The following is a 26,823-nucleotide window of genomic DNA, read 5'->3' as shown; positions in this document are numbered from 1 at the left end:
TTTCTTTTCTTTTAATCTCTATCTCTTTCATCGTCAGCTTCATGGTTTCCATCGTACCCAAACACACATGTACTTCATTCCTTCACAACAAACTTTTAAACTCAAACTAACATGTTTTTCTACTTCTCATTTTAACCAACACACAGTTTGTTAACCTTTTTGTGGGTTATTTTTTAAATACACCCATTTCAGAATATCGTTAAATTGCCGGGTTTTTTTTTAAAAAATAAATAAATTTAATTTGGGGTGTTGGATTAGTGCATGTTTATGAATAATATACAAATGGGTATGGGGAACATGTCAAGTGAACGGAAGAAGAGGAGAACAAGGCATAAGAAAGTTGCAGCTGTTCAGAAGCTTTATGATGCATGCACAGATGTTTTTGCTGACTGTGGCCCTGGTGTTATTCCGTCTGCTGATGGTGTTCAACGCCTTAAAGACATTTTAAGTAAGTTTTTTTTTTTTTTTTTTTTTTTTATGAATCTTGGTTTATATGAATACCCATATGCATCTTTGCAGTTTTTGCTATGAAAGTTTAAATTTTTATTAATTTAAATGTGAGGGTTGCATAAAGTTTTGCTATCTTTTCATTGAGTTTATGTAGTTTTATGTCTAATATTGAATGTTAATATGCAACTTGACAGTTTTTGCATCTGGGACTATTAGGAGACTTTTGAAAGTTAATTTCTTGATTGATAATATAATGATATATTTATTTGAATTTTGTTAAGTACAATTAAAGGGTGTTGAATTTGAATCTCAGTGGGTGATTTCAGGGGTTAGATGTACTTTTGCTGTCTTTTCAATGAGTATGTTCAATTTGATGTCTGGTTGACTTTTTAGTTGACTTTTTTGTAATTAATCCAATTTTGACCAAGAATGCCCTGTTGTATGAAAGTGAAAATGATGAAACATATAGAATTTTTTAATTTTTTATGCTTTGTTTAATATGGTATTTTGCACACCTAATTAATATCTTAATCTAACAACCTGATGCTTGTAATGGTATCCATTTAATTTTCTTGAAAATTAGAATAAATCATTTGACAGAAACATGCATTTTTGACACTTGTCAATATGAGCGGGTTGCCGTGTATTACTTTAGCGGTGGATTAAATGAAGATTATGTGTCTTTCGGTGGTGAACCGCTTAAAGCTTTATCACTTTTCTTTTCTTTTTTTAAATGTATGATAAGACGGAATTTATAACGTGCCGACCGTATTTATAATGTGCCGACCATATTTATAGTGTGCCAACTGTATTTATGACGTGATAAATACGTTAATCAAATCAAAAGGTGTAAAACATAAGATTTAGCGGTTGGATTTTTTTTATTTTTTTATCTATCTTTTTTACCACGTCACGAGTTCGAGTTGTGGAAACACACTATTCTGCATTTCTGCTGGATTGTAGATTAAGGACACGCACATTAGGCCCAAGTTGGCCCGGAAATGCCGGACCCCACACATGCGGGAGCCTAGTGCATCGGGTTTGTCCTAATTAGTTATCTTTTTGCAGACGGAATGACTGAACATGATGTTGGTGTACAGCCCAATATGCCATTTTTCAAGGTTGAAGAAACCGAGGAATTTCCTAAAATCACATACCTACACCTTACCGACTGTGACAAATTTTCGGTACGTTTTCTGTGACAAATTTACCGGCTACACATTTTCAAGAAATGGTTCAGTCATCAGTGGTTCACTATGACTTAAAACTAAAACAAGTAGTATCATCTTTTCAGATTGGAATATTTCTACTGCCACCATCGGGTGTTATACCGCTCCACAACCACCCCCAGATGACGGTTTTCAGTAAGCTTCTGTTTGGAACTATGCACATCAAGGCATATGATTGGGTGGATGATGTTGCTTCAAGCTCTACCCCTGAAGCTGAGTCATCTGAGAGTGAGTACTTAACTAGACACATATTTTTTTAACTGTTGTTTACGTTTTCTGCCATATTGTGACTTTTATAGCAGTAACTTCGTTCATGTGAGAAGACTTAAGAGTCTTAGATAGCAGTAAAAATGGACAATATGTGGATAACATGTGTAAATTGTCACCCAACTTTAAATAATCTATCAAAAAAAAAACACCACTGTGGGATTTAAACCTATAAATATTTTAAGCAATGCTTTATGGGGATATAGTTTTTTTTTGTGTGTTGGTGGGCCGGGGGGGGGGGGGGGGTGGGGGTTCTAAGCCAAAACCGATTGGGTTGACTTGAATAAAATAGGCAAGTTTTGGTCAAAACGGATTGAGTGTGGGCTATAGTAGGTGTTGGTCAAACGGGTTGGGTTGACCTGAAACAAAAGGCAAGTTTTGGTCAAAACAGGTTGCTGCTGGCCACTTACGCTTTGGTCAAAACGAGCCATATAGGCTGGTGTTGGTTTAAACTTTTAAACGGGTTGGGTGTGAGACAAACAAGCATGTGTTGGTCAATACCGGGTTGGGTTGACCTGTAACACATTTTCGTCCAACTTTCTATTCACTTTGGAATCATGGCTTAAACCTCACAAAGCCCATGTTTGTATCAGGTGAAACGGGAACCAGTGTGATATCAGGTGAAGCGGGAACCGTAAGCGTACGTTTGGCGAAACTCATAGTCAACTCTGACTTCGCTGCCCCATGTGACACATCAATTCTTTATCCAACGGATGGTGGTAACATGCATTGCTTCAGAGCAATAACATCATGTGCTGTTCTTGATGTTCTGGGCCCGCCATACTGTGATCCCGAAGGCCGCCACTGCCAATACTATCGTACTCATCCGTTCACTAACTTTGCAGGTTTATTATTTTATCCCTCACTAATTAACCAATTCCCACTTCTCTAAAATTATAACACTCGTAAAAATATTAACTTTTCAATCATACGACAGCCGATGATAAGCAGGGAACCAATGGTAAACGGATTGCTGATGATGAGAAGACTAAGGGCTATGCATGGCTTGAAGAGATAGATAAGCCCGCTAGCTTATCCATGGTTGGAGCACTCTACAACGGGCCGAATATAGTCGAGAAAGAGTAGAAATCATCAAATGTTAAAATGCCAGTACAAAACAGAAACTTTGTGTGTTTTTTTTTTAATTTGTTTTGTTTTAGGATTTGTTGGTAAAGATTATGCTTTTGGTTTGCTTTTGACTCTTCTATGAAGATCTTGTATATATTTTGAGCATAATGATAACCTTATAATATTAGGATACATGTTTTGTTTTGTTGAGTTGGAACGACCAAATTAAAGTACAATACAAGTTGCATGAGGTACAAGTTTGGTCGTTCTGTGTCTTTCTAAAGTATTTAGCATAAAAACGTCCTTTTCTTGAATTGTTTTTAAAAGAAACATGCTTGTTTTGTGATTGGAGTGTTTAGTACCGTACGATAATGTTTGTTGATAATTTACTAGATTTGGTTTGGTTCTACTTTAGGGGAGACAATTTGAAATAGATGTTTTTCCTTTACGTGATTTGAATATAAATTAGTCTTCTATCTTATCATCATTTTAATTTTTATCTGTTGATGTTGTGTTGAAGTAGTTGGGCTATTGACGATGAACTAAGTCTAGTGTTGGTGGTTTTTGCTTCTACTATTTTTGTCTTTGTTATGGTGATCTAACGTTCATTCGGACTCTTATAACGTGTATTTGTGATTATATAGCGATATCGCTGATATTTCTTCCGGTCTATTTACTAGTTGTCTTACAACCCAAAAGTTTTCTCAATGCTAAGTGTGAACGGGGTGTCCATCCCACCCCCGATCATCTTGTTCCGCCCCTGAAAGAGGCATGGTGGTGTACTAGACCATCCCAAGCCATTCGGACCTGATTTACTCCGCCTCCCACTGTTTTTCTTCTTTGTCTCATTCCCGAATTGGTGTGGTGACCCCGGGCAGGGGTGTATTTGTCGGGCCCGGAGGATAGGTGATCGTGTTCATGGCGATCCTGAGCCTACTGACGTGAGGTCGAAGTCTCACTCGAGAATAAACCAAATACAACTAATTAGATAGCAGTAAGTGGGTGTTGAATACAGAGAGTTTGTGGAATGCGTGTTTACTAGTAGCTTTAACAGACAATGCCAAAATTTGACGTGAGGTCGAAGTCTCACTAAAAAATAAACCAAATACAACTAATTAGATAGCAGTAAGTGGATGTCGAACACAGAGAGTTTGTGGAATGCGTATTTACTAGTAGCTTTAACAAATAATTAAATTAAACTAAATTAAATATAAAGAAAATTCAGATTTTGATTGATTGGATTTGCTTAACTAAAAGAAATAAAATAAATTACAAACAATGATTAAGATTAATAAATCAATAGAAAGCGATCATCCTAGATTGCAGGTTTAAATCAACACTAATGTTCATGCTTACTAGAAAGAACTAAATAGACATGGTTCATGTTTGATTACTTGTTTGTGATAAAAGGGAACTAAGTATACTTGGATTAATATAATGCAAAGTTGTTACCCAATAATCAATTAACTAATATTCAACCTTAATTCCTCCCATGATATCTCGATTGCCAATGGGACCAAGAACGTATAATATAGATTATGATCAAACACAAGCAACAATTTGCAAACAATTATTCAATCACCATAACAACAAAACAAATATTGCAAAGTTATTATTCTAGAAATTCAAGCATAACATAATGTATCAATTAAACCTTACATCCAAGATGATCACCAATGAAATTAGCCACTCATGGTATGGTGAATCATTATTACTTTAATTGTATTGTTCATATGAATCAAATACACAAACCAATAGTTGCAATCACCCAAAATATTGTTTTGCACCTCAAAAAATCGCCCTAGCCCTGTTCCTAAGTGAAATATATCTCAACAAACACCAAAAAACGGACTAAAAAGAAGAACAAATTTGACAGTTACGACTCGGACCGTGGGCCACGGTCCCCAGAATGGCATGGTACGGTGAGTACTGCCAGTTTTGGTACAAGTTGACCGTAGCCCACGGTCTAGACCGTGGGCCACGGTGGTCTTCGTTGTCACCGTCTTCAATGTTAACCATTTGGTTCCTCTCGCCTTTCCGGTTCCTTCGGTTGTCTCCTTGCATGCCATAGTTGCTCCAAAACCTCCTTCTAACTTGCATTTTACCATACAACCGTAGTTGTCTAGTTCTAACAATATAACAACTAAAACATTGGTGTTTAACACATTTACGCTCAATTATGGGTCATACTCCGATGCACACATTAATACATCAGAAGGAAATAATCAAGCCTAATAATGGACCTAAATTAAAGCAACTCAATCAAGAATATTAAAAACAATATAAACCGAAAATCATTTATTTTCTATATTTCCTCTCAAGTTGGAGCATGAAGGTTACGAATGCCCATCAATAGGTGATAATCATGCATGCAATAGTTGCACTAAATTGTAATTTTTCTTTATATTTCTGATCAGAATTTAAAATTTAAACATTTGCTAAATTTCTTAGTCTAAACCCACTTCATATATATCAAAACTTAACTGTTAGATTCAAAGAATCAATGAATCACTTGCACAAGTTAAACCTAGTTACTATTACAAAGATCTTACTCTAATAATAATAAAATCTGAAGTGTCGTGGAAGATTCGTGATCTTTTAACTATAAACTTCATTAATCTAAATGCCTCTTGAATTAATATGAAGTATATATAAAATTACAACAAAAACCTTGTTATTTTCCTGATTTTCAGATCAGATAATCTAATAACATCTGCTGTTACACTAGATAATATTGTAGTTTTTTTTATAATAACTTTTTTAATTTGAGCGTTTGATGTTTTTCGTTAATGACTAATATGTTTTATATTGAGTTTCCAGCAATTACATTACGATTATCCAAATAATATGTTGCCTTGATATGATCTAATTAGATGTTATATTACAAATTACCCTGAAGCCACCGAAGAGGTATGGTATTTTATTTCATCGAGTGGGAGGAAGCACAACGCTGGTAAGCGTCCTAGACGAGACGCGAGCCCTTGTTTTTAGAGAGCCTGGGGTAAAGAAAAGGTTATCAAGGACAAGCACAATGGGAACAAAACTGTTGGTGTCAAAGACACATTTACTTATTTTGAAGGGCGCTCTTAAAACGCGACTAAAACTGTTTGGCTGATGCTTCATATTAAACCATTCAAATACTTCATGAAACATCTCACCCGATTGTTGTTGGAAAGTTCTCAAACTTCGTCTTGCATCATTGGTCTTTTAAGCCGTATAAAACTCTTCCAAAAACCTTTGTTGCATCTCGGTCCAAGTATAAATTGATGCGAAAGGCAATGTGTAAAACCATCTTTTCGCCTTATCTTCCAAAGAAAATTGAAATAAGACTAACTTAACCTCATCCGATGAAAAACCTTGACCCCCTATCGTGTTGCAAATGGAGTCATCCGCCTCCAAATGGAAATAAGGTTCTTCTGTTGCCAATCCCTTATACTTTGGTAGACTTTGGAGTGAATTGGTTCTAACCTCAAATGTCCTTCCTTGTTGATTTTAAGCAATAGCCACAGGATATGGATTATTAGTGATGACCGGTCGAAAATGAGCTTCAATCAATCCCCCTTACCATTTTTCTTGCATGTCTTTTTGGTACCCCCAATGGTGCTCTTGGTTGACCCATTTTCCTATACATGGGCCTTGGAGATGCATATTATTGAAATTGTGGTTGGGGCATTTGTTGTTGAAATTGTTGCTCTTGTTGCCTTTGTAGAGGAACTTGTTGTTGGACAACCGGTGGTGGTTGAACTTGTTGTTGTACAACTTGTGGTGGTTGTCTACCAAATACCTGAACCGGTTCCGTTTATTGCCTTTGAGCATAAGCAAAATTCCCTTTATTCACCCTTTGATTTCCATCACCTCCCGTGTAATAACCTTCCTCTTCATATCTCTCGAACTCCCTTTCAAACCCATCACCATAACCATCACCTTGTGTTCTTGAAGATTGCATAAAAGGAAGTGGTTGATATTGGTAACTTGATTGTGGTTGTTGAAAAATTGGAGTGGTATGCACTATAGGTGGTTCTTGTTGACATAGAGGTGGTTGGTATTGTTGGGATGATGATGGACCAAAATTAGGAAAGAGGTTGGAAATAGGTGGCAATGTGAATGATGTTGAGTAGGTGAATTAAGTATTGGTGGGCACAATTGTGTTGGTTGGTTAGTTTGTGGGTGTCGAGGAATGTGTGTTTACTAGTAGCTTTAACAGACAATTATATTAAACTAAATTGCATAAAAAGTAAATTCAGATTTTGATTGATTGGATTTGATTAACGAAAAAGAAATAAAATAATTTGCAAACAATGATTAAGATTAATAAACCGATTAAGAGAAAGCGATCATCCTAAATTTCAGGTTTAAATCAACACTAATGTTCATGCTTATTAGAAAGAACTACATAGACATAGTTCATGTTTGATTACTTGTTTATGATAAAAGGGAACTAAGTACTTGGATTAATATAATGCAAGGTTGTTATCCAATAATCAATTAACTAATATTCAACCCTAATTCCTCCCATGATATCTCGATTCCCAATGGCACTAAGAACGTACAGTTTATATTATGATCAAACACAAGCAACAATTTAAAAACAATTATTCAATCACCATAACAACCAAACAAATATTGCAAAGTTATTATTTAGAAATTCAAGCATAACATAGTGTATCAATTAAACCTTACATCTAAGATGATCGCAAGTGGAATTAGCCACTCATGGTATGGTGGATCATCATCACTTCAATTGTATTATTCATAGGAATCAAAGACACAAACCAATGATTACGATCACCAAAAATATTGTTTTGCACCTCAAAAAATCGCCCTAGCCCTATTCCAAGTGAAAGATATCTCAAAAGACACCCAAAAACGGACTAAAAGGAAAAAAAAATTCGGCAGTTACGACTCGGACCGTTGGCCACGGTCCAGGCCACGGTCCCCAGAATGGCACGGTACAGTGAGTACTGCCAGTTTTGGTACAAGTTGACCGTGACCCACGGTCTGGACCGTGGGCCACGGTGGTCTTCGTTTTCACCGTCTTCAATTTTAACCATTTGGTTGCTCTCGTTTTTCCGGTTCCTTCGGTTGCCTCCTTGCATGCCATAGTTGCTCCAAAACCTCCTTCTAACCTGCATTTGACCATATAACCGTAGTTATCTAGTTATAACAATATAACAATTAAAACATAGATGTTTAACACATTTACGCTCAATTACGGGTCATACTCCGATGCACCCGTCACCTACTCCCATGGGCACTCCGTTTATCCTAATAAAAATGTGTATTGGGTTTTAAATTGGTTAATGAGCTATGTTTGTTAGGTTTTAGTTGGTTAGTAGGCTAAATATAAGATACTAATATGCTTGCTGGGTTTTATAAAAATTTAGTTGGTTAAAACTATTTTGTTTTCTCAATTGTGTAAAGGTTATTGTTTTAAATAATTTATGTATATATATAAATACCAAATAATTGAAATTTTTGGGTCTCTAGTAGGAACAGGCCCGTCAAGGTCGTCCACCCCACACCGACACTTTACCACAACCGCCTTGAATGGATAAAGCAACACTAACACACTTAATTTCTTAAAAGAACAAACACAAACTAGAAAACCTCATTTTGCTTAACCGTTCACGTTCGATCATTTATTCGATCAAAGTTAGTTCGTCAAGGCCTAAAAAAATCCAAAGACTGGATTGCACTTTCCGTCCTTTACGATTACATTAAATACCTCATTTGTTTACTTCTTCACGTTCAATCACGTATTCAGTTAAAGTTAAATGAATACACACGAACATCTGGATCCCAAACCTAAAAATTACTAAAAAGAGCCCCCAACATGATTAACTTTCTATAATTAATTACTTAAGAAAAGATATTTTCCATTTATCATCATCATTATCATCAACATACATATAGATATAGATAGAGACAAAATAAAAAGAAAGAGACCCATCAGCTTACATATGACGCGTCATTGAATCTCCTTCATTTTCCTCCTGTGATCGAAGTCTTCAATTTTGGGGACGACCCACGTCACCACCACCACCAAGTAATCGCATCAATTAACAAAACCCTATTATGATTGTTTTATTATTTTATAGATCTAGGGTTTTTTAATTATTATTATTGTGGGTTTGATTAATTGTTTGTTGAATTGGGTAATAAACAACAGTTGACATAGAAGGAAAGATGTCAACGCCGTCACGGAAGAGATTGATGAGGGATTTCAAGAGGTTGCAGCAAGACCCTCCAGCTGGAATCAGTGGTGCTCCTTATGATAATAATATTATGCTTTGGAATGCTGTTATATTTGGGTATGCCTTTGGTTCATTGTTTGTTTGTTTGTTTGATGATAATATTATTGTTATACTTTAGGAGGAGCTAAAGATTTATTAGTGTTTACTGATGACTGTGTTTGCGTTTGCAGGCCGGATGATACCCCGTGGGACGGAGGTGAGTTAGATTAGAAGATGCTTTGCATGTTTTAGTTTGTATGGTTGTATAACTGCTTATATGTATGTAGAATAGAAATATGTATATTGTTATTGAATAGAACTAAAGAGAGGATTAAAGCTAGGTTACAGAGTATGAACCGGACCAACGGAGAAAATAAATGTCTGCATGATAGTTATTTATTTATTTTAATAATACATGACCGAAAAGTGTTTTTTAATAGTATCATCATAGAAGCAGGGGCTAAATATGTTACGGACGCTCTTTAATTAAGCATTCTACATGTAGGCTTCAAGTAAAAAAGATTCATATATTTAGTAGTTTACTCTTAATAGTCTTATTATTCTTTATTTTTGAAGTTCATGTATGCTAACTGGTATGTTATTTTAAATTTGCATATTTGTTCTGAATGTGATCGACATACTGTTAGTCTGATGATACGTGCCATTATATATTGGTGACTCATGTCCCACGTAGTCCGTCCTTTTGTTCCAATACCTGCATAGCCGTTTCCATGCATGTATTCTGTCTTTAAATCTTTTATTTCCTCCATTGCAGTAGGTTAATTGTTAATGTTTTAGTGGCAGTAGTTTATTTCACTTCTTTTTGGTTTTGCTATTAGCAATCGTAATAGTCTACTTTGGATTATTGATGAAGTATTAAAGAATTGTCTCTATATCTCTATTTTTATTACCTGGCATCTTTTTTCTTTGATAAATTGAGCAAGAACCACATCATCTGAACAGTGTTTTTAATTACCCATGAGATGTTTGCTGAAGTTTTGTAGGCATTCTTCTGTTATTTAACTGACCCTTTAGGTTTTAAGAATTTTTCTGTATAATTTGAGGTAGAGTTTTTCATAAATGCTAACTGTTTTTTCTTTTAATATGAATGTGTCCTAAGGTTTTTAGGAAAAGGTTTTAGGTTGGATCGGATTAGAAATGAGGTTTTTAGGGAATGGTTAGGGGTAACTAGTATATTGGATAAAATAAGGGTGTGGAGGTTGAGATGGCTTGGGCATGTGAAGAAGAGGCATGAGACAACATCGGTTACGGTGGTGGAAACCCTTATTGTAGAGGGGAGGAGTGGTGACAGATTCAAACTCACTTGGGATGATCGGATTAGGCAGGATTTGATAGAATTGCGCTTATCTGAGGACATGATCCTGGTTAGTGGTGTTCGTGGAGACGTAGGATTAAGGTTAAGGACTTTTAGGGGAAGGGTCATTTGTGGTTTTAGCCAGTGTTGCAAAAATCCCGACTAGGCAACGATTAATCCCCGATTAATCGCTAGTCCCCACTTCACTGATTAGTTTTGGGCTAGTCGGCCAATTAATCGGTTAACGGTCAAATCCGACCAAAATCGACGATTTCGACGAGATTCCGACCAAAATTAGTGGTTTCCGGCGAGATTCCGACCCAAATCAACTATTTCCGGCGAGATTGTAGCAAAAATTAGCGGTTTCCAGCGAGATTCCAGCTAATTTCCGGCCAAAATATGTTTTTGTATGTATAAAACTGAAAATTACTTATAAAAATGTGTGTGTGTGTATAAAACTGAAAAATATACATTAAAGTCCGATCCGATTAATCCCGATTAATCTCGACTAATCCCGATTAATCGCTAGTCCCCACCCCACCGCCCGACCACCGACTAGCGATTTTTGCAACACTGGTTTTAGCTTTGTCTAGGGGCTTAGATTTTTCTACAGCATAGGTTGCTGCACGTGGCCTGTTTGGTCTACTCTTTTTCAATTTCATCAGTCATTGGTAGCTTCGTATATGTATTTTACATTTTACTTTTGTTTAGTGGTCTGTTTGGCATGGCGCCGGGGTCTGTTTGGAAGCAGTGCAGTTTCTCTATCCACAGGGATAGAGGCAAGGTTTGCTTACATGTTACATCCTGCCCTTCCCAGACCCTACCAATAGCTTCGCTATGGGTGGGATTTAGATTTACTGGGTGTGGTTGTTGTATGCATTTTTGTCCTGGATGTGATCGATGATGATACGTGCCATTATCCATTGGTGACCCAGCAGTCAATCCTTTGGTTCCCATATCCACGTAGTCATTTCCATGCATGGATACTGTCTTTAATTCTTCTGTCTCCTCCATGTTGCGGTAGGTTAGTTGTTAGTGTTTTAGTGGCAGTGGTTTGTTTCTGTTGCTTCTTTTTTGTTTTGCTATCTTAGCAGCTGTAAGTGTTTACTCTGGATTATTTAAAGAATTGTCTCTATCATTCTATCTCTCTGTTTTTTATCTGGCATCTTTCTTTGATAAATTGATGAAGAATCACATCACCTGAACAGTGTTTTTAATTATCCGTGAGATGTTTGCTGACGTTTTTGTAGGCGTTCTGTTATTTAGCTGACATTTTAGGTTTTTTTTCTGTCTGTAATTCTGTATAGTTTATATCTTGTTGATATGTTGCATTATTGTATTTGTTGACAACAAATGTGTGTCAACTCAGGTACGTTTAAGTTGACGCTTCAGTTTTCAGAAGATTATCCGAATAAGCCTCCAACAGTGCGCTTCATTTCTCGGATGTTTCATCCAAACAGTAAGTGATTAACTAAAACTTAATTAGGTTCTTCAGAGTTCAGAGACTTGAATTTGTTTACGAAATTTATGATATATAATCATGAAGAACGATGTATGTTAAGTTATAATTCAATAGCTTTCATGAACCTTATATTCATGTACTGTTTGTTTTTTTGTTGTGTACCAGTTTATGCTGATGGAAGCATATGCTTGGACATCCTTCAAAATCAATGGAGTCCAATTTATGATGTTGCTGCTATTCTGACCTCAATTCAGGTTCTTCCATTTTTATGTTTTCTATAAATAGTTACTAAAAGTTGGTCAACAGTGTTTGACTTTGATTATATTTTAACAATTTGTTTTCAAATCCAATGATACCAGTCGTTGCTCTGTGACCCAAACCCGAACTCACCTGCGAACTCGGAAGCAGCACGGTTGTTTAGCGAGAATAAGCGCGAGTATAACAGAAAAGTGAGAGAAGTTGTGGAGCAGAGCTGGACTGCTGACTAAGTTAAGATGACGGTGGTTGGTTCATGTCTCCAAAGCTACTTGTGGTCTGTAATATTCGCAATCTGAAAACCGCAGTAATAACGAGTGTTGTGGAAACTATGTTGGTTTGAAAGTACTAAGCTTCTTTTACGTTTTAAGTAATGACATTTCTAAATGAACTTTAATATTTGTGAGGCTGTTCATAACTTCATATATAGTCTCTGATTCAAATATATATTAGTTTTTTCTACAATATTTTTTGAAACTTATATTTCTACAATATCTAATATATTATTTTTTTAATTTTATTTTTTGTAAATATACTATTTAAGTTATATTCTCTACGTAAAAATATGGATGTGCTTATTTTATTTGACATGGGAAAAGGTATGTAACGTCTTATTAAGAAGAATGAATGGGCAATGATGGTGACAAGCTAACCAACCCCTCAATGCTTCTTGCTGTCTTTGTTTCGGTCTTTAAATAATCATGTACCTCACTACTTAATATATATATTTTAAAGTAACTTTAATCATATGATCGACATTTTGCATTTAATTCTTTTCTTTTTTTTTCTCTCTTCATTATCTTGCTATTAGGATGCATCATACATGCAAGGATAATTATTTTAGAATAAATAACATCATCCATTTTTCTCTTTAAGTCCATTCGAAAAATATAAATCATATTTATAAACAGTATATGATTTTATATAATGTTTCTATGAAAAATAGGAAGAAATAGGAGACTACTACAAATATACTGATGTATTAAATAGTAAATACATTATCGATGTATTTAATCATGAAAATTGAGTCAAAATCAGCATAAAGTCATATAAACATTTTTTCTCATCACTTTGGTTCATATTCCTCACGATATTGGTACCGTTTACAGATACTTGTATGGCTTATGATACAAAATAACTATGTTTTAAATACAACTCTTTTCTTAACAAATTTAAACTAGAATATAGAAAAGAAAATAAACACAACTTCGTATAGTATCTAGTCAAATTTTGACAACACTTGCATACTTGCTACTTTGCTTAATTAAAGGACTCGAGTACGCTTTAGAAAATAGGTAAACATAACTTGAATTAATTAGTTTGTAATTATGATGTTTGTTGAAAATAATTGTAGTACTTGCTTAAATATAAATCATCATTTTGAATGCTACAGGAAGCATCCATAGCAACTCAGTTTATTATTAGGTTGGTTGTTTTGAATAAGGTTTAAACCCCAAGTTAAAACGTCATTGTCACTGTCTTGCAGGAAGTGAGACTTTAACAAACAATTCTCTTTAAAGCTCTATTGTGGTTGAAATCTATCATTTCCTTGTTAAAGCCCATGGCCTCGCCCTTTTCTCCATTTCCGCCAGTTAACCTGCTATCGACACCCCTTTTACCGCCCGGCACGATGTGTTCGGCTTTAAAGTTGGCCATGTCACTTTGCCGCTCACCAATATTACCCACAATGACCGATCTTACTAAAACTGAATTTATTCTAAAAGCTTTTATATTTACCGATCATTGTACTTAATTATAAATTTTACTTTTTTGTGTGTAACCTTATCCATAACCAACTTTTATGGTAAAGATATGTTAATATGACCGTTCATTAGTCATTGTTGGTCACTCATTTGGATTAACATGTAAGTGTTACCAAATTTAAAATATATATGCCTGTAAATTATAGAGAAAATATATTTAACCATATAAAATGAATATTGAAATATAGATATTTGGTGACAAATTGATGTCTGAGACATGTAGAGTTCACACTCATATTTAAATATTTCGTGATATACAAAATCAATAATTAGACAAAATAATAAAAGTTTATGTAATAACAAAATGTTTTTCTATGTTAAAAAACGAATATAAATATGTTGTTATAATCACACCACATGATTCCTTTGCATAGGAGTCAAAGTGTTAAACCTTTATAACGTTTAAGTGGACGTTACAGTTGATGCTTGTTTTACAGACATGTTATTTGGATTTCGAAAAGCCACTAAAAGACCTTGTTAGTGATTAGGTTGTCATTTATCACACACTTACCATTGACAACTATTCTACAACTGTTGAACTAAGTTGCTACCAACGACCAATTTCCACTAATCATCCGTTCTCACCGATTAGTCATTCATACATCAAGTTTGTTTATGAGTCATCACTAAGTTTCCACTAATCACCAGTCCACCATTTCTCCATGCAACTTGAAGTCAGCAAGACCCGCACCAGGAACGTTGCCCTTGACCTTGGGTGTTGCCTCACCAAGGGGGTGCAACCTCTTTGAACCCTCAGGTTCGTTGTTGCATGAAATAAGAATAGTATTGAACGAGAGTGTACCCTACACATCCTAACTCATATCAACTTATATTCTCATTCCCATTTGGTTTCCAATTAAATCTCGATTACCCAAATACTTAGATGATACAAACATCGTCAACAAGTATGCAAACCAAACAAACACTTGTATGTACTTTTTTATTGGAGCACATAAAGGTATAATCCAATACTTTAACCGCATTTACTATCCTCTTCCATTACATGTGAATATTTTTCGTGCATCACATTATTCACATATAATCGTGCATGTAATTATCACACTTCTCTATTTTAAATTGGTTATAATTTATAAACACAAGCTGTATGTATAACAGTATAAGGAAAAGCAAACCGGTTGAAAACGAGGAGTTAGGTAATACTTTAATTTATAATTGAGTGTTCTATCTTTATAAATAGATATTATGTGACATTGCAACAATAAAGCAGCATGTGTGTTTGAAAAATTCTAGTTTAACGAAGAATAATGATGGAGATTGGAGAGTTGTTAATAATATGTTAGCATGTAGGAATCATATAACTTTTTTAATACATGTTATAACATTGCAAATTTTAAATGCAACATTAAAAAGAACTGTAAAACTATTAGATCAAGTGTGGGATGGGGGGCGTTAATTCCTTCCATACATCACCCTAATCTCGTTAATCCATTTTGTAGAAGAAGGGGCGTCAAAGGTAAAAGAGTCTTCGTTTGGCACGACTGCTTTAACATACTCAGATAGGGGTGTTTAATGGTTCGGTTAACGATTTATTCGGTTTGATAAAACATCTAACCTGTTAAATAGTATTAAACACACAACCAGTCAACCATAGAAACCCATCCTAACCATAACGCATTGTTCTTGAGTTTTTTAACCAATGAAAGAAAATGAAAGGAGAGGGAAGGATAAGAAAGGGAAGGGAATGGAAGAAATTTTTTTTTAATTAGGTGTGTTATTGAGTTGGAAGGAAATTAGAGGAAATGAAAGGATAACTATGTTAAAAAATAGTTATCCTTAGTAATCATCCCATTTTTGAGATGATAACTTATTGGAAAAATACATTAATTTAATCCATCCTAACTCCTCATACTCCTCTCATTTCCATCACAAAAAAAAAACTCAAGAACACTCATTTTTTAACTTTGCTTAGTTTTCCTTTCCTTTCTCTCCTTTTATAAAACTCAAGAACAGGGTGTAAGAGTCTTAAACATAATAGATTATCCTAGATAATTAATAGTGTTTAACGCTTAAAGATAAAAAAGAATAGGTCATATACAAATAACTAATATAGTTCATATCTAATCAATTAATTCGGTTAACTGAATAAATCGAACTAATCGCTTAAGAAAAATAAACATATCCTTAATCGAACCGTAAATCACATTCGGAATTCGGTTATAACCAAATCGAATTATGAATTTAGATTCGTTTTTTTTATTACGGATACAATTCGTTTTTTTTTTGGTTTTCGGTTTTTCTGAACACCCCTATGCCCCGGGACAATATTATGAGGTCCATAACCAAATTCAACCAATCATATAGTAACTTAAATAATAATTGTCTTTTTAGTTAAATTATTAGACCGTGTGTAGTGGATGAAGCCTCTATAAAAACGTTTTACGGCACTTGGCGTCACGTATCAATAAATATGTCTCATATGGAACCGTTAAAATAATAAAACGGAATATAATATCAACAATCATGATATTCGAAGTAAAATCAAAAAGAAAAAAAAGATCCGAGCCGCTTTGTTCCAGTAAGCAAGCTTTAGTAAAAAGAGTGAGTGAAGCAGAATACATTATATAGTGAGAGAAAGTAGCTGGGTCCATGTTCCTCAACCGCATGACATCCAATTCAAGGTACCACATCTCTATCTTATTATTATTATTATTATTATTATTATTATTATTATTATTATTATTCAACTTACATTCCTGATCTCCTTCAATTTCAGTTCACCTGCACCATTCGCAACCTAGGGTTCCGATACCCCTTACCTTTTCAGGTACATTTTCAGATCTGAACCACCTTTATCTCACTCTAAACCTACCTCTAACGGCACTTATTTTTTTTCAAATTATGTTCCAATTTCGTACGGATCTCGCATTAGTTTTGTTACATTTCTTCAATCTCTCATTAATGTTGCATTGTTGTGCAAGGTCTTTGTATTTTAATTAGCTGTTGCTTGTGTGATTTTGTTAAGCCGTTAGATGCATTTTAGTTAGTACTGAGTGACAATTGATTATGCTAGGGTTTGTTAAATCTGTTTTTAGCAGATCTATTTGTAGCTGGAAGTGCTTAGATTCCTCTCCTCTTTTGTCGGCGGTGTGACCTGTTAACATTACTCAAGGAGATTCTTTGTCATTTGAATCTTATGTTTGGAATTTTAACTGGAATTGTGTTGGATTTGTAACGTGAGTGGAACTTAGCGTCGCTGATTGATTATGTTAGTTGTAAATGGTGGTGCAAATTGAAATTGAATTAAATAGTGACCGTTGGTGTTTATTAAATTTTTAGTCGGTGTATGTGTAGGAACTCGGAACAGGAATAATATGTTTAATTATACGCGCGTCTGGTTTGATTCCATGTAGCTTCGTTGAAAGTTTATTGTTTTTTGGATTATGCAGAGAATTTAAGGCGGATTGTTTCTAGCAGTGTCTTAACAGTTGACGATGGGGAAGTCTCCTGGAAAGTGGATCAAAACTGTGTTTTTTGGGAAGAAGTCGTCAAAATCTAATCTCTCAAAAGTAAGAGAAACTATTTATGCAATTATGCACATCCATTGTTTTAACATAGAAGTATATAAACTATTTTATTTTTTTTGTGATTGACAAAATAAGCAATGATTTCATACTGATGTCATGTTATTTCTTGAAGGATGTTACCTCAGAAATTAAGGCATCTGGTAAGGCAACAGCAAAGGATTATGATACTGATTCTATGGTTATCTCTAGCCCAGTGCGCCCTGTCATTATTTCAAGTGGAGAGCGTACAGAATTGGAAAAGAGCTCCAGCGCCAGCTTAATGCCTGATGCAGCTGAAGATGTGAGAAATCCCGTGGAGTTAAATGCTGTTAATGGTGAGGAGTTAATCAAGCTTGAGCAGGCTGCCAGAAAAGTGCAAGCAGTTTTCAGGGGTTACCTGGTAATATTATTTGCTTGATTAGTTTTGTTTTCAACAGAATATGCTGAATGTTTAGGGTTTAAATTGATGCTATTTAAGGATTAGTTCTTAGAACTTCATTTGATTGGAAAATGGCAATTCATGATACCATTATTACCACGAGTGATATTGCTGGTATCTCTTAGAATTAGTGGGGGAGCACTTAAGCTGCATTGTAGAGGATATCGTTCTCTCTAGCATCAATGCCATATCATACGAATCCCATATATTTCTATTCTTTATTTTGTAATTTGTAGTTTTGGTGCCTAGTTAGTAGTGGTGTCAATACAGTTTTCACATGTAGTGAGCACTGAGCAGCTACTTAATGATGCATTTACATAAAATAAGGATCTATAGTTTATATGAGGTTCTACATTTTCAGAATCGAGTTTACGCTTTTTTTGTCACTGAACTTTAGGACACTGTAAAAAGATATGCTTCCCACTTTGTTTGTTTAGTAATTTTAAAATTTGTTTTAAGGAAACATGATTTAGATATTTTATGTGAATTTTAGCTGTAATTCTCATTTCAGTTTTGTAACACAATAACTGAAAAGGTAGAAATGCAATCTCAATAACAGGCAAAAGCTTATGATGACAAGGGTATGTCGGGTTTTTTTTTTTTTTTTGGGGGGGGGGGGGGTCAAATTCATTTAGGAAATGGGCTAAGTTTAATTTACATTTCTCTACTTATTATTCCTATTAAAGATGTGAAAAAAGATTAATACATTTCAAACAGCAGTGCGGTTCTGCTGCAAGCCTGCAACACTTTTGCATCATGAAGATTGTGTGTTGTATGTTGTTGGGCATGTTAAGATTGGCATCAACATGTGCCTCTTGTTTTATATCTTACTGCTTATATTCCATATTTTTTTATAGTTATGCAATATCAACCCATGTCTTATTGTCTTTTGACATTATTTATGAAGGCCTGGAGAGCATTTTGGGCCCTCAAGGGCATCATAAGGCTTCAAGCCCTAGTTCATTTAGGAAATGGGCTAAGTTTAATTTACATTTCTCTACTTATTATTCTTATTAAAGATGTTAAAAAAGATTAGTACATTTCAAACAGCAGTGCGGTTCTGCTGCAACACTTTTGCATCATAAAGATTGTGTGTTGTATGCTGTTAGTCATGTTAAGATTGGCATCAACATGTGCCTCTTGTTTTATATCTTACTGCTTATATTTCATACTTTTTTTATAGTTATGCTATAGTAACCCATGTCTTATTGACTTTTGACATTATTTATGAAGGCCCGGAGAGCATTTTGGGCCCTCAAGGGCATCATAAGGCTTCAAGCCCTAGTTCGTGGCCACTTAGTTAGGAGACAAGCTATTGCTACTTTGAGCTGCATGCGTGCAATTGTTGAGTTCCAGGCTTTAGCTCGTGGCCGAAGGGTCAGGCTTTCTAATGGTCAACTGGTTATAAAACACACTCCAAAAGAATCTGTGGTAATATCTTTTTCTTTATTATTTTTCTTCTACTCAATAACTTAAAGAGTGTTTCGTATTTTTATCTTAATCAGATGATGTTGACTTTTGCATTCACAATCTTTGACCTTTCCTTATTCTTGTTTTATTAGGTTAAGAAACCAGCAGACTTACTTAAAACATCTCTCCGAGTAGAGAAGCTATCAACAAATGTGTTTGCTACTAAGGTAATATACTAATATATATGTTGCCTTAAATTCTTAATGTATATATATATTACTATCATTACTGATGATTTGTTTTTTATTGTAGCTTGTTGCTTCATCTCACACTACCATGCCATTAACCGTCCAGTACGAACCAGTGGATCCAAATTCAGTGAGAAGCTGGCTCACACGTTGGTCATCTTCAAACTTCTGGGTCCCACTGCCCCAACCAAAACAACCGCTTGATGTAAAACCTAAAAGAAAGCAGACTAAATCACAAACTGAAGAAACTGATACCGGAACTGGGAGACCAAAAAGAAGTGTCCGCAGAATTCCTGCAGCAAACAATGATAACAATCTCTCGAATTCCTCAGAAAACGAAAAATCCAAGCGCACCGTGAGAAAAGTCAACTACCAGGCAGACTCTGGTCAAGGTCAAGGTCAAGATCAATCTCTTACCGAACTTGAAAAAGTCAAACGCAGCTTAAGAAAAATATCTGTATCCACCTCCAAACCGCCTGAGAAAGCAGAATCAGACCCTGAAAAGACTTCACCCGGTTTGAATAAAGTTTTAATCTCCCCTACTTCAGAATTTCCAGCGAAAAACAATGGTTCGCTAAACGGCTCACATGTTGAGAGTGCTAAACAGCCTGAGCCTGTGCCTGAGCCTGAGCCTGAGCCTGAGCCTGAGCCTGAGCCCAAGGCCGAGCCAGTTGAATCCCCTGTTCAAGTTCAAGTTCAAGCTCCAGATGATAAACCACTTGATCAACCTCCAATCGAACCACCATCCCTAGAAACGAATGGGAAACATGAACCCGAACCACCTGCTGCAAATGTGGAGTCAAATGGGAAGGAAAATCAGAAAGCAAGGAGAAGAAAATCATTACCAGCAAAACAAGAGTATCATGAGAGTGTATCACATAACACACCCACCTTGCCAAGCTACATGGCGGCCACCGAGTCAGCAAAGGCCAAACTTAGAGCACAAGCAGCGGCAAGGGCGGCAGAAGAAGGCGGTGAAGATGGTTTAACCAGGCGGCAATCTCTACCATCCTCCACTGGTAAGGTGATGCTGCATTCCCCACGTGTTCAGAAGCCGCTACATGCCAATGGCAAAGGAGGGACTAAACCTAACAAGTCCCAGGTTACACCTAGAGATGGTAAGCGAAGCTAGTATTGAAATTATCTTTACGTAAATCTGATTAAAAATTAATGGTATTATACGTGGTTTGTTTTAGAAAAAGTGGTCCAGGCAGGTTGGAGGAGGTGATTGCAGGATCCGGTTGGAAAGACCTATCAGTTGCAGCAACTTGGGTGTGGTGGTTATTATGTTATGCTAGGCATTAAGAAATAACTGATGTTTGTTTGTTGTGATCATTTTCTTTGTGTTTAAGGAGGGAGGGTGTTATAGTCAGGCAGTGTTTTAAATGTATAGTTATGAACCTAAACTTTGTGTTGTTTTGATGTGTTTTTGTGTGATTGTGATACATAACTTTCTTTTACATGATCAGCCAATTGGTTGTCCTTTGTCATTGCACCGTCTGTGCAGACGGTAGCAAAACATGACTTGCATATTTTACACATTAAGCTTATATTTATGGTTCCAGAGTCTGTAGACGAACATCCCACAATGACTGGCACCAATGTTGCCACAAAAACCCAATGAAGGTTGATGAATCAGTCACACTACTTGTCCTTCGACATATAATGAGGTTGCAAACACCTTGAAAAATTTTCTAGAACACTCAAGTTAGACCATATTTCATCAGATGAAGCATGTATTAAAACATCCAAAATGTATATTAGAGTATAGTGATAATGAGTATGTTGGATAAAGTCACCTAAACCGGCTATAGTCTATTGAGTCGGAAGGGAGCCACCTCGTCAAAATGGTGATTAACCCGGGTGGGCTAGAATCCTTTAGTCATATAGGAGCAAAAGTGTTGGGAGTTAAGAGGTTGGTGTAGAGAAAAGGAGGTCGTGAAATTTTTTGAGACAAGTCTAGGTGTAACTCTAGACTTGTTACCTCATCCGGGTCTTTTCGTTTTAAAGAATTTGTCCGGTTTAATAACTTTGATTTTTCTATCTAAGGTTGGTAAATCTCATATCACCTAATAGGACATGGATAGAACATCCTAAGCCCCAAAAGTCTAAAGAGTAACTTTTGACTAATTTATCAAAAGAAAGGTCAATTTGGGTTTATTAAACTTGTTGAATTGGTAACGCGTATACGAACTACTTACAAAATGCTAGAAGACGAAAAGGAGGTGGCGTGAGATCAACCTAACCCATTTTAACCCTTTTGTCAAAAGAAAACATAATTTTAAAAAATTAAATAACCCATCTAAGTTGATTTTTTTAGGTATATGAGTAGGGGAACAAAATTCACACTATTCGTGAAAGACATTACGGTATGTGACTGAGTATGACATTAGTCTTAAAATTTTTTTACATGTACGGGTCGCTATCGTAATTAGTATTATGCGATACTTGATGAACCCCTTTTACCTACATCAAATCAATATATATTAATATATTATATGATCTTAAAAACAAGTACTTTTGATTTGTTAGAATTGAAATTATTAATTTGTGAAATTGTTGCAAATGCAATTTAAAGTTTTTCACTTCAAGCCGCTTTCTAAGGTGAGTTGAAGATCAAATCTCAGGTAACGCGCATCTTAATGGATATACATGAGAACCCGATAGGTAATGTGTGACTAGTACTCGCCGAGTATGCAACATAAAAAATTTGAAGTTAGGATTAGCGAAACATCCCATACCCGCTCATTGCAACCCCTGAAACCGAGCCAAGTAAACTACACAATCAAAACATCCAAATCTAATAACTTAACCAACCATAGAAAATCCAAACCCGAAAATCATCATTCATTTATAACTTTAACTTCCTTACAAAAGGAGTAACACAGGAACAGATCACATACACAACGAAATAAGGTTCAGAAAAAAGCGTAACAGAAAGAAAACCAAATGAAAGCCTAAAAAAGTTAGCAACAGCAACAGCAAAAGGACAACCAACCAGTGAATGATATATTATTATATAGTGGCTGTGGATGTTTTCTTGAAATCAATCTTGTCCACTTTCACTTCTCCATCAATGAGTTCATAAACATAGACCACAACCCGTAAGCCATCAATGTCCATCAGAACGAAACTAGGGTTCACATCATATGTGATGCTGCTGTATGCACCAGTGGCTGAACCAGGGTTTATGACGACACCAGCCTCGTGTTTGTAAGCCTTGAACTGATGCGTATGACCACTAACCAAGATGTCAACATCTAACTGTCTTTGAAGCATGGCTAACGAATCCAAATCCCCCCATGGAACAACCTAAACAGAGTATAATAAATACATTAAACACATCAGCCACCAAGTTACATAAATGTTCAAGGTACTAACCTGATGGCCATGACACAATCCAAGCTTAAATTGGCCTATAGTAATTGTTTTGGTCTCTGGATAGCGAGAATCTTCATCATATTCACCTCGAGTTATATGCAAACTAGGACACAGGCTCTTCAGATAATCATGAACTTCCTGCTCACGGAGACATATAAAGTATAAACCGTACATATTAAGGTTTGGTACAGCTCACAGCTGCTAACGCATGCACAATAGTAGCTTAGTACAATACATAAACGGTTTATTTTCAATGATCTTCCATAAGGCACGATAAAGTAAACAAAAAAGAATGCGACAGATTTGCAGTCTGACAATCACATATTAACTTGCAGTGTAAGCACTACTAGGTAAATATAATCGTAGCATCACGCAAATCAAAGAAAGGATTATGATACGATATGCAGATAAAAAAGTAGGTGAACATGATAACTGAAGTGCCAACTTCAGAACCAAGAATAAATGCGAAATACACATTACCAGTTTACAAATATAAACATCAACTAGTTCAGTGTTAAGCAGTGTTGGATATTTTATTGTAATTGGATTGACTTGTCGACCAATGTAAATCATAATATACATTAAACAAGTCAGAAGGTGCGAGGGTGCACGCTTGTTTTAGTTTATTGTGATGTTAGGGGTAACGAACGGGGGTTCTCTTCTGGTTTTCTAAATTCACCCAATTCACATACCAAGTTCTTGTCAAATTTTCAGATGAACCACCGAAACAATTTAATCTAAAAGGGTCTTACACGACTCTAAGTAGGGGTGTGCAAGAAACTGAAAACACCAATCCGGAACCAAAAAAAACAAAAACCGAAAAAACCGAACCGAAAACCGACGGTTCGGTTTTGATTTTGCATATAGTAAAAACCGAAAAAACCGAACCGAATTCCTAAATATTTGTTATTTTATATTTTATATTAAGTAATGATAAGAATTTAATAAACATGTAACTCAATATTTTGGTAAAATCTTTAATAGTCTATTATTTTATAATTAACAAAATTATTTATACCTAAATTAATTATTTTTTGAAAACTATCTTTTGACCTAATATTTTCAAGATCATATGGCAAAAACCGAAAAAAACCGAAACTGAACCGAAACCAAAATGAAAACCGAAAAACCGAAACCGAACGGTTTCAAATACTCCAAAAACCGAAGTTTTGGTTTTCGGTTTGGTCTTAACCAAAAACCACACCGAATCGCACCACGCACACCCCTAACTCCAAGATTATCCAGGCGTTCATCACTAACTTCCCCAACAAACAGCCTAATAATCATCTTACAAGCAAATAAGAAAATCACTTAAAAGGTAAACTAACTCATATACTCACTATGCTCAAAGAGCCAGTCACATTCGAATAAATTATAAATCATCAATCAGGGTTTAGAAACAAAGTTTCAAGCACATGGTTTCAAAATCCGAAAATGCTAATCACATTTAATCTAAAACTAATAATCAATCAAACAAAGATCCTCCCAATACCCTCAAAGAGCAGATCACATTAGCCGAAATAAAAAATACGGTAAAGAGTAAGTTATAACTCACCTTGATACAGAGGTTACCGGTGCAAATAATATGTTGAATCTTGCCAGGAACAAGCATAGATTTAAACTTTGCAGGTAGATCAGGTGCCCTATGTGGGATATGCATATCCCCAATTGCCAATACCAATACCATCTTACCAATTCCCACAAACACACCGTAAACCCTAATACACAATAATTATACAAACAAAGTTGAATCAGTTATGATCAAATCACAGATTGTTACAGATGATCGCAGGGTTTAGTAAACCCTAATAATAAATAAACAAACAAACAAACAAACTGTATTCGATTATTACCTGAAGGATTTTGGGGGTTTGAGTCAACTCATCAACAAATTTACAGTTTTTTATTATTATTATTATTATTATTATTATTTAAATAATTTTGAAAATTAAAATCGATCGAAGATGAACATCGTTTTAACTACGAAATGATTCTTTCAAATTTGCAACAAAGTACAAAAATGACTTTTATTTTTTGGATTTGACGTTTTACTCCCCTATAAAATGCCGTCACTTCAAAATAAATGTTTAAACTCGTTTTTTTAACGGTTAATATTTTACTCATAAAACCACCCGATCTTCATAGTGTGAGATTTTAAGTTTTGAACCATTGATCTTATAATGCCAGATTTGTACTCTTAACCTCCAAAGTTTAAATAAAGGGAGCTTATATTGATCTATTACACCATCAGATATCATTGGACCAAATACTCTTTTATTATCTACTTCGTTTTTTATAACCTTTGAAGTTGATTATAGAGATGTGAAAATATATATACATGTTTTTAAGCATAAAGAAGCTCTTTATCTAAGATGTGGAAACATTTCATTTCATGTTTGAATTATGAATGTTAGTGTAAAATATAATTAAGTACTTGTGTGACTTTGTGCTAAATCCACTTTTTAATACCATTTAAATTAATTTTTTTATCAACAAATAATATTTTTTATTTATTTTATAAACAGAGTATACAATTTATACACCATTTGTTAAGAATTGATCTCATGAACAATGTATAGTGTTCGAAAACGCAATGTATGATAATGAAATTGATGATTACTTCAACATTGAAGCATAAAAGAGAATTGGAAGATTTTCAAATGGCAAATGCTACAATGTCGATAGTTCAAGATTGTTTTTAATTTTTTTATGTTAGTTTAATTATTACAAGTTTTAATGAACCCGAGAGGGAGGGGGGGGGGGGGGGTCATTCTTAGTTAAACCACCACACACATTCTCATAACATTAAAAAGTTTGGGTATGCATATGAAAGGTTGTCTCACCACTGATTACCTAATTCCTAACTAAGGGATTCTTCATCCATGTACGTGATCAATTTAGGCTATCTCTATCACCAGTTTTATCTTTTATATGCAATGCATATTACAGTTTTCGATTAAACTTACATATCTTTGAATGAGAGCCTTGAAATTTTAACTTACTTTGAAAAGATAAATCTATACAAATCGCAATTGAGAAACATAGTGGAAAAAAAGTATCAACTTTGATTAAGTACTTTGTTTATTCTTTCTACATGATTTTTGAAACGTGTATCACTTTTCCGTGGTCATGATCACTTCAAAAGCCTCATTTATGTGACTAGAGCCGACTAGAATTGAATATTTGTACGTCAAGTTACGAGACATCCGAGAAACGAAAAACTCGACATGGGTTGGAAGAAAATCATGGGTTCATCACTCTCCACCAGGGGCGAAGCTAACTAGACCACAATCTATTTTCGGTTTCATATATATACGCATAGTACTGTATTAACTAACGAACTCATTCTTTTTCGACGAGCAAACACGTTATCATTTCAAATTTCTTTTGAACCCACTAATTGTGAAAAGTTAGTTAAATGTCTTTTAGTAAATAACCTTTTATTTCAAAAGAATGTTTAAAGAAACCATATAGATTACTAAATACTAAACCCAGTTAAATTGAGTAAATGGAAAAAAAAATGTATTAAAGAGAAGCCCAAAATTTCGTATAAAAAGCAGGTTAATAACCCAATTAACATATAAAATCTAAATAATAATGAAAAAAAAAAAACAATGTACGGTCATTTGCCCCTTCAGCCTTCTAAGCTCCGCCCCTTCTCTCCTTCAACAACAGTCGAGTGTCGAATCCAACACCATCAGACCAGACGGCAACGACCCTCCAATTTGTTTGATTTTCGGTTTTTCATCCTTCTCGACGACCCTCCTATATAATCATTA

At 35.1% G+C, this 26,823-nt stretch overlaps 4 protein-coding genes across 5 annotated transcripts; 3 read left to right on the top strand and 1 right to left on the bottom strand.

The window, feature by feature from the left end:
* Window positions 1-146: 146 nt before the first annotated feature.
* LOC143596141 (plant cysteine oxidase 2-like) lies at window positions 147-3,579 on the top strand. The gene is made up of 5 exons (XM_077074988.1): window positions 147-448; window positions 1,519-1,637; window positions 1,745-1,907; window positions 2,540-2,791; window positions 2,884-3,579. Exons 1-5 carry the CDS (start codon window positions 262-264, stop codon window positions 3,030-3,032), a joined length of 870 nt encoding a protein of 289 aa, XP_076931103.1. The 5' UTR covers window positions 147-261; the 3' UTR covers window positions 3,033-3,579.
* A 5,403-nt stretch (window positions 3,580-8,982) lies between these two features.
* On the top strand, window positions 8,983-12,649 carry LOC143596145 (ubiquitin-conjugating enzyme E2 2-like). Its single transcript, XM_077074991.1, has 6 exons — window positions 8,983-9,060; window positions 9,184-9,325; window positions 9,439-9,464; window positions 11,932-12,021; window positions 12,190-12,278; window positions 12,384-12,649. The coding sequence occupies exons 2-6, from the start codon at window positions 9,201-9,203 to the stop codon at window positions 12,510-12,512; spliced, it is 459 nt and encodes a 152-aa protein (XP_076931106.1). The 5' UTR covers window positions 8,983-9,060; window positions 9,184-9,200; the 3' UTR covers window positions 12,513-12,649.
* A 3,984-nt stretch (window positions 12,650-16,633) lies between these two features.
* On the top strand, window positions 16,634-21,187 carry LOC143596143 (protein IQ-DOMAIN 30-like). 2 transcript variants are annotated; one of them, XM_077074989.1, is made up of 8 exons: window positions 16,634-16,681; window positions 16,777-16,827; window positions 17,460-17,569; window positions 17,700-17,966; window positions 19,239-19,436; window positions 19,568-19,642; window positions 19,728-20,781; window positions 20,860-21,187. In XM_077074989.1, the coding sequence occupies exons 3-8, from the start codon at window positions 17,495-17,497 to the stop codon at window positions 20,889-20,891; spliced, it is 1,701 nt and encodes a 566-aa protein (XP_076931104.1). In that variant the 5' UTR covers window positions 16,634-16,681; window positions 16,777-16,827; window positions 17,460-17,494; the 3' UTR covers window positions 20,892-21,187. The 2 variants fall into 2 exon arrangements, with proteins under 2 accessions (XP_076931104.1, XP_076931105.1); XM_077074990.1 differs by lacking the exon at window positions 16,634-16,681 and having other exon boundaries at window positions 16,730-16,827; window positions 17,450-17,569.
* Window positions 21,188-22,484: 1,297 nt separating this feature from the next.
* Window positions 22,485-24,770, bottom strand: LOC143596140 (vacuolar protein sorting-associated protein 29-like). Its single transcript, XM_077074987.1, has 3 exons — window positions 24,600-24,770; window positions 23,045-23,182; window positions 22,485-22,975 (listed from the first exon to the last, which is right to left on the bottom strand). The coding sequence occupies exons 1-3, from the start codon at window positions 24,729-24,731 to the stop codon at window positions 22,679-22,681; spliced, it is 567 nt and encodes a 188-aa protein (XP_076931102.1). The 5' UTR covers window positions 24,732-24,770; the 3' UTR covers window positions 22,485-22,678.
* Between the last annotated feature and the right edge of the window lie 2,053 nt (window positions 24,771-26,823).

This window comes from Bidens hawaiensis, unplaced genomic scaffold, assembly GCF_021521415.1.
Source record: "Bidens hawaiensis isolate Kalapana, Puna unplaced genomic scaffold, B.hawaiensis_p1.1 tig00046105_1, whole genome shotgun sequence".
NCBI classification, from domain to species: domain Eukaryota; kingdom Viridiplantae; phylum Streptophyta; class Magnoliopsida; order Asterales; family Asteraceae; genus Bidens; species Bidens hawaiensis.
This window is presented reverse-complemented; position numbering and strand designations above follow the sequence as displayed.